The sequence below is a fragment of the Tyto alba genome, unplaced genomic scaffold (assembly GCF_018691265.1).
Source record: "Tyto alba isolate M040663 unplaced genomic scaffold, T.alba_DEE_v4.0 Super-Scaffold_2, whole genome shotgun sequence".
Classification (NCBI taxonomy): Eukaryota; Metazoa; Chordata; class Aves; order Strigiformes; family Tytonidae; genus Tyto; species Tyto alba.
Window position 1 is genome coordinate 30,026,634 of NW_024881282.1, and position 8,252 is coordinate 30,034,885.

Below are 8,252 nucleotides of genomic sequence, written 5' to 3' on the forward strand. Positions count from 1 at the left end.
TGCAAAGAATATTCCAAATGTTTATTATGTATTAAAAATACTGCAAATAAGCCATACAGTTCATTTCACAGTAACCTAAACAACATTGTTCAAGAACTTGAGAAGTCAACAAAGAACAGTGCAGTTCCAACAGTGACAACAGGTACCTTAGTGCCGTGGGTCCCTCTTTCTTTGCCAGCAGTGCTTTCCTGTTTACAGTGGGAACAACACTAGATATGGTGCAGTATATCTTATTCACCTAGGAGAACTCCTTTTCAGCTCCACTGTTCCCACAAGCATCCCACTTCTGGGAAGTGCCATTTCTAGGAATTCTTCTAATTTAGCCATGGATCTGGCTAGTGAAGGCTGAGCTGGGCATGATGCCCAAGACCTATTTCCAAGCTATCCGCGTGTGCAGACTCCTTTATCAAATCTTTAGATAAAGTTCAAAAGTAAACTTGAAAAGGAGAGACATTAGAAATCCTTTCCAAAAAGACAGAAAACCAAGAAAGCTCCACAAGAAAGTGGTTTTCAAATCAACATCTAGAGAATTACAATACTTTTCCCTCACTCTCAGCCAGTTCCTAGAAGGATCCTTTGCTAATAATGTCCCAGGCAGGCACCCGGTGACAACAATAGTGACAAGAATCAGGCATGAAGTGCTGAATATGTAACAAGAGTTCAGGTCACTGTCAGCTGTGTGAAAACTTGGAAATGTATATGCCATAGAAGCAATTCTGCTGATTTCATGGTGATTTTCCCCCTTGTGTGTTTTGGAGTGTACTATTATCATTAACATGCTTGCTATACATGGAACACAAGAGGTGCAATTTTAGTCCTTCTCTTTCCTTATTCAAATTCATGATCGTTTTTAGAGAAAATCCTGTATCACAGACAAATTAGGCCTTTCCAGGAGAGACACAGCCTCATCATGTAAACAATCCAAAAAACGTGACAAAAATACTACTGTACTTTCTAGAAACTAATCCCATCTTTCAGATGTCCCTTCCAAGCACTGGTCTTCTACACCAGCAGCTGAAGATGCTGCAAAAGAAGTCTGTGATCACAAGGAGTGAATCTCTCCAGCCACCTGGTAGAACACCTCTCTTAGGTCTTAGCCCCAAGCAACGCCACTTACATCAAACCTTCCCTTCGGGGCCGGGGGGCGGAGGTGGTTCAGCTAACCCCCTGTTAGCTCCTTGGTACAGATTAAGGATCACAGAAATACACTACAGCTCAGCTGACACCTGGTAAACTGACCACATGGCTGAGTCCCAGACTGCAGAAACAGATGACTTGCCTCAAACCTGGTCCACACTGAAGTTTACTGGTCTAAAGAGTTTGAGATAGGGGTGTAGTTTTGTTCATTTGCTTCTTAAACCAAAACATACCAGTAAAATTCTCAGTGTGTACAGCACTATGCTTTTCACACCAGAACAGCTGTAGCCCTTCTGTGTGGGATATATAGTGTCATAGTGTGAAACACCTTCGTGCCATTAAATATGTGCCCATGATAACAAGGCTGTAGTGCCTTAGTTACACCACTACAGTTACAGCGGTACTTTACAGAGAAGATGAGTCCTTAGAAACTCAACCCCCAACTAAACACGTTTTCTTAAAAAAAAAACCCAAAAAAACAAAAACACCACCACCCCCCCCAAAACAAAACAAAACAAAACAAAACAAACCCACAACACTACACAAAAGAGAAATAAAGGAAATAAGCAGAACTGTCTCTATTATTAAAGTAATCTTATTCTCTTTGGAGGTATCAAATTGCTTTTAAAAAGAGTAAAAAACTGGGCGTACAAAAGCTATTCTCCTTAATCCATTATTTGCACAAGGAGCACCACTGCCTAAACTTTTTCATGTATTTTTTCTACTTTCACAAACAACCTTTCCAGATCATTCCTCAGGTCATCTATTGAGCTCTTCACAGACTCCAAGTTGTTCTCATTATTTTCAATTTTCACTGAGTAGGAGACTAAACTATCTACTGCAGTTCTTATCATTTTCAAATCGGAATCAACCTGGCTGACAGAAGATCTCAGTTCATCTACAGAGCCTTCCACGGAAGAAAATTTTTCAAGATAGCCTTGAGAATGTGCTTGACCTGTCTGAAGATTTCCTTGATCCAACAAAGTACTAATTTGCTTCTGGACATCCTGAAGAGCACCGGAGGATGGCAAATCACTGATGCTTCTCCTCAAGTTTTCCACATCATTGTACAGTGAGGTCTGTGATTCACCAAGATTTTTCAGAACATCTGTGACCGAAGTTATGTCCATATCTGAGATTCCCTGAAGAGCAGCAATGCTTTGTTCTAAGTTACTGAGCTTATTCTCATATTCTGCCTCCTTAGAAAGGAAAGATTGCAACTTTTCACTGTTTTGAGCAGCAACAGAACTTAGAGACTCCAGGCTGTCTTCTATGTGCCTCAATCGAGACTCCAGTCCTTCACTGCTCTTCCCAAAAGTTTCTAATGCCTTTCTGAAGAGTTCATTCTCTTCCCATTTATTAAGGTCAGCTTTAACTTGCAGTAAATCTTCATCGAGTCTTTTAATGTCACTAGGGAGCTGCATAATAGAATCCTCAGCTCTCAGAACTTTCTCTTGTAAGGCTTTTAATGAAAGGTGTTCAGTGTCTGCAGCCTCTTTGAATTTCTCATGTTCTTGTTTGAGGTTGACTAGCTCTTTCACTTCAGTGTACACATCAGACTCCATGGAGTCTATTGTACTCTTCAAGGTCTCTATGTCCTTGTCTTTGGTTTTCATGGACGCTTGCATCTCATCAAAAGCATCTTTTAGCACCTTAATTTCATGTTTATACACATCTGCCTCTTCTAGTGAATCAACCTTGGCTTTCATATTGTTGATTTCATCTTGGCTCCTTTGCTGGACTTCAGTGAATACAGCAATGTTATCATTTATAGACTTGGTTAGCTCTGTTAGTCTCTCTTCCACTGTGTTTTCTAGAGATGTGAAGTCTCGTTCCCTTGCATCCTTCACCATGTGGATGCCATCAGACAAGTCTTTCAAAATTTCATTTTGCAGCTTCTGAAGCACTTCACTGATCCGGTTTATTTCACTCTCCCCTTGTTTAACAGCCTTCTCAGTAACCTCCTGCTTCTGCTGAGCAATTTTCATCATGGATTCAAATTCTCCAAATGTGGTTTGTAGGGAACGCACCTAAAACAGAAATCCACATGGTTAATACTTACAATTTCACCCTTACCTCCATACTTCCCCTTTGTGTCTAAGATCCTTATGGCCCTTGATCACCTTGCAATCCTTCATGTTCCCTACCCGAGGTGACCCTATGGCATACAGGTGGCACGAAAAGCCCAGCATCTACAGCCCTGTGGCTCTATAAATACATACATCTGCTGAGGATCCTTGACCTCACTGACCTGCCACAGATGATCCAGGAAATCCGTGGCAGTGAAAATCAAACTCAAGTCTCCAGAGCTTGCCTCTGGACCTCTGAGCCATCCCTTCCCTATAGGATTCCTGCTTCTACAGGCCACAAGTCCATAAGGGAGGAAAGGGAAGGGGAAAAAAAATCCCTAAAGAACATCTGGCATCAGCTTCTGAATACAGAAAACCTGGGATTAGACTTTAGCAAGCAGTAATACCCAAGGCCAACTCCTGAACGTGAAAGAAGTTTCACAGCAGACAAGAAACAGTAACAGGAAAAAATAGGGGGAAAAGGGAACTGAGAATGTCTGGGGAATAGGAGTAGTAATCATGACATTTTGCTTCTCCTAGACACCAATGGAGACAATGGAGATTTTTCTTGTTAACTATTTTTAAGATAAAAAACATAGAAGGTCTTTAATGTTCTAAATACTTCGTACCTCACATGTATATACCCCCATACTCTAGTGACCAGGAGCACATGTATGCACAGAGGCAGAGAACAGAGGCCAAGCAGCTGCCTAGGGGACTGACTTGCACCCACCTCGGGTTAACACAGAAAGTTGCTACCACTGGCCCAAGTATGCTATTAAGCTTCCCAGTTACAAAAACTACCTTTACAGTTGGTTTTAGTAGCAGCAAGAGGGAAAAGGTCAAGGGGTGAGTGGCTGCCACATTCATTTACCCTCACATTTAAAGGTAAGATCCAGGCCAGGGAAGAACACAATACTTAATTTTGGGGCCAAGCAGAGTATCAGTCTCGAGACTGCGGAGAAACCTTTTTGTGCGTGTGTGGGTTGTATTTTTTTAAACTGTGTAAAGCAATGTAATAACTCCCACTGGGTGCAACAGGAATCCATCACATAGAATATACCTCAAGGCTTTGGCAGGATGGCAAGTGCTGAGTAATGCATGTTGCCCTTCCTCATGCTACTCCCTATGTCTGAGGGGTATATTAATCAGTCATGCCACATGGGCTGCCATGTTTACTGATTAGATACACAGCTGGAGGGATGGTTTTATTTTATAAATAGAAGGAAGTATATTTTATATATTCTTAGAAGGAAATATACAGAGCTTCCATTTTTTTTTCTTTTTAACTGAAGGAGGCCCAAACAGTTCTCAGACTCTGAACCTAGCTGTTATTTTCAAAAGACCTAACAGACTTACTAATAAGAAATTTAGTTATTCACCTGTATTTCTGTAAGACAAAATCCCTGGCCTAAATCCTCCTTGGTTTTCACCGAAGTATACACTGTGTAAGGATTGTGGAGTTTGGCCATGAGACTCGCCCTTGCTCCAATGGATCCCTGCAGGTTGAAGAATACCCATAAAGATGACTTCTTTCCCCCCCCTCCCCCTTCTGTAAAAAGGTCTGTAATGACTTAACATTCCCTATATACCTGTACTCTCTAGTGCTCACATACGAAACTAGAAATGAGCTAAGGAAGGGGAGGGGGAAGCAAGTAATACTGCCATACATATTGCAGCAGGGCACCAGCCAGACTTACCAACCCCATTTTCACTACATCTTAGCTGTCATTCATTCTGATTTTTTTCCACATAGAGAGCTTTTTCTGTATCACTACAAATGGATTTCGGAAATCTAAAAGTAGGACACAAGAAAGTTCCCCTCCCCCTCTTATGACAGAATTTCTATTCTTTGACACATTCCAACCAAATCAAATTCGTATTTGCAATTAACTACCTTCAATGGTTAGTCTAAGGAGAGGCATCAGAAATGGCCAGGAGAACTCTCCAGAGGGCCAGAAGGTCTCTGCTGCTATACAGAGATGGATCCCACCCCTCTGCAGTGGAAGAATTTTAGACCTGCTCCTCCACTGCATTCAGGCAGTGCTCATGGTGTAACGTGAAGCTATTCTCCTACACTTGCAGAAGGTCCAGCCACTTGAAGATCAGAGAGCTCTGACATAATAAAATGGACTGGGGTCTTCCAATGAGACCAGCTTCTAATCTGATCTCTCCTAACCAAGAGCCACCAGTGCCCAAAGCAAGCCCACTGCACAAGACAGCTAAAACTCACAACTTCAGAATAGTAGTTCATATTCACTACACAGTTGGTTTGTGTGTGCATCTACAAGCAAGTTTGCCTGTTTGGTGTTCACGGCTGGTATGGCTTGAAGCCACAGCCCCTGAAAGGTTTAACATCATAAATAGCACATAAAAATGTATATGTAGCTAACCACTATGTCTTCTCTAACCGGTCATACTATCTTGTGTTTAAACACCAAACGACCTTGGCCTCTCTGAGAACTGTGCTCTATTGAAGACTAAACTTCCACATCATTTCCTTTCTCCTCCTCCTCCTGATCTGTAAAGCAGATGAGTTTATATAACGCTTATTCCTGACAGGAGCTCTCTGCGGCAGAAGACTGATCGGCAAAGCCAGTTCCACACAGCAGCCTGCGCTGGTGGCACTCTGCAAGCACAATGCAGGACCCTGCACGTCTGCCAAGCAATGAAACGCAGCCTGGTCTCCTCTCCCTCAAGTACATTCTTCTGCAAAGACACCACCAAATCACAGCAAGTGAAGTGCTCAAGGGCTACATCGAAACTCTGTGTGATCTCTCCCCCCCACCTTTAATCCTTGCACTACTGTAACTATATCTAACATCAGACATCTGATATACACAGGCAAATAGTTTCAGTTCTCTTTGAAACCAGCTATTTATAAACTTCTATTATATACCTGTCTCCTAGAATATGTAACATATACCTACTATTTTCTGCAACGACGTGGAGATGGGGAGCAGCAAATTGTACACATTCCTATGCTGCTTGGAAGGGCTTATATACTGCACACGTCTGGGTTCTATAATCATGTATTGTAATCTTACATCCAGCATGCTCTGCCATTGCAATTTCTTCCTTCCTACAAACAAGTATGTTAAAATGCCTTAAAAACTAGGAAAAAACAATAACCCTTGCTAGTTCAAATCACGGGCCCAGTCATCAGTGAGCAATAACCCCGGGATTTAAAATCTGCTTCAGAAACAACAGAGTAGCCCTTAATTTTGCACGGCTTTTCCCCCTCTCATGTGAGTTTTCGTTTTCCTCCTTATTGAAAGGGAGGGGAAACACCAAGACTGGCCCTACAAGCCCCACACCTGCAGGCTGCCGCGCTTCTGGGGGCACCACAGAACAGAGAGAGGATTTCTGCCCGTGCCCGTCCCACCGCCCTGTCCCCTCACCGCCGGCCGGGGCCCAAGCTCGCAGGGAACACAGGGAATCTGCACAGCTTGCCGCGCAGGAAGCAGTCAAGCTGAGACAAGAATTTCCTTTCCTTTGATCTGACTCAGTCATAACTTTACATACTGCTTTCCAACAAATTTACCTACTCCCTAGACAGGAACTTGACTGTATGTTGACGATGCCTTCACATATACCATTTTTTAAACGTTTTAGGCACCCTAAGACATATCCAGATGGACACTGCCATTTGTGAAACTCTAGCTCAGGGGTTAATAAGGCCTGAGTGAAAAACCGATGAGAGAAAGGTGCATTTCTCTTGCTTCGTTTGAACCACACCCTTTGCCAACAACTTCACAGCTCTTCCACAGTCCAGGGACGATGGCGAGTCTTGCTCTCTCAGGGCTGGAGGCAGCAGCAGGATGGTGGAAGGGAGGGTGCGGGCAGGAGCGGCGCTTCTGGCGCTGCCTCTGCTGTTGGGTGAAACTGGCACAGATTTTGTCTTCTAGAGCAAAACGTCGAGGCAGGGTCCTGCCACGTCCAACCGCGCCGCCACACCACCTCCCCCGGCGCGCACACCTGCCTGCTCGACGCCGCGGCGAAGGGCCGCCCATCCGCCACGCTCGGTTTCAAACGATTTGCAAGCGTCGGAGATACAAAATTACCGCCAGCAGGCTCTCGAAACTGCAGGTCTGCGCTTCTGCCAACACATCAAGCGTGCTGGCTGCGTTACATAAAATGGCTTCGCGCCCAAGGAGCGCTGGAAGAGCGGGCCGGGCAGCCAGCCGGCCGCCGCCGCCGCGGGCTGTGCCGGAGTCCCGCCCCAGCCCCGCTCTGCCTGCCAGGGACGGCTCGCTGCTCCCGGGCCACGTTTGCAGGCGGCGGGGGAAAACCGCGGCCCAGCCTCGATTTTGTCCCTCTAATGCCATGAAAGCATCTTGGGGTGGGGCGGGACACGTTTGCTTTCCCGTAAGTCGGGCTACCGGAGAGCGGCGCGGTTGCTTATTTAAGGGGGGAACGCCGCCCCACACACAACCCCCCAGTTCTGAGGGGGCGGCTGCTGTCCCCCCCCACCCCGCCGAGCAACGCCGAGCGCCCCGACGCTCACCAGCCCGCCCCGCTGCCGCCGGCAGCGGCACCCGCGACACCCCCCCCCCCACGCCTCCCGTGCCCGACGCCGCGCTACCTTCTGCACCACGGCGTCCAGCGTGGCGGCCAGCTCCTGCCGCTGCCGGCCGGAGGCCTCCCTCTCCCGGGCGCTCCGCCCGACCTCCTCCCGCAGCTGCCGCACGTACCAGCCGGCGGGCAGCGCGGCGCCCAGCACCACGGCGGCGCCCAGCAGCAGCGCCCAGCCGCGGCGGGGCCCAGCGCCGGAGCGGCCCCCCCCGCCCCCCGCGGCGGCCCTGCCGCCCCGGCCGTGCGCCGCCGCTGACGGCTTTTTCGCCGCCGCCGCCGCCTCCTCGGAGCCGCCGGGCTGCGCGCCCCTCTCGTTGGCGGCGGCGGCGGCGGCGGCGGGCGGGCTGCCCCCCTTAGGGCCCCGGTGCTTGGCGGCCGACATGGCGGGACGCCGCCACGGTCGTGCGCGGACGGGGAGCAGCGGGAGAGGGCGAAACAGGGAGGGAGGGATGGAGAGAGGGAGGGAGGGAG

The 8,252-nt window shown here is 47.3% G+C and overlaps 1 protein-coding gene across 2 annotated transcripts; it reads right to left on the reverse strand.

Annotated features, from left to right (window-relative positions):
- On the reverse strand, positions 1-8,252 carry CKAP4 (cytoskeleton associated protein 4). Of its 2 annotated transcripts, none has more exons than XM_033004411.2 (2): positions 7,792-8,252; positions 1-3,167 (listed from the first exon to the last, which is right to left on the reverse strand). In XM_033004411.2, the coding sequence occupies exons 1-2, from the start codon at positions 8,161-8,163 to the stop codon at positions 1,836-1,838; spliced, it is 1,704 nt and encodes a 567-aa protein (XP_032860302.2). In that variant the 5' UTR covers positions 8,164-8,252; the 3' UTR covers positions 1-1,835. The 2 variants fall into 2 exon arrangements, with proteins under 2 accessions (XP_032860302.2, XP_042648071.1); XM_042792137.1 differs by lacking the exon at positions 7,792-8,252 and adding an exon at positions 4,589-4,694.

Excerpts from the sequence above, each read along its gene's own strand:
- CKAP4 (XM_033004411.2), bottom strand. The coding sequence starts at position 8,163 with ATGTCGGCCGCCAAGCACCGGGGCCCTAAGGGGGGCAGCCCGCCCGCC. Across the intron at positions 3,168-7,791 it reads TGGACGCCGTGGTGCAGAAG|GTGCGTTCCCTACAAACCAC; the intron begins GTAGCGCGGCGT and ends TTTCTGTTTTAG.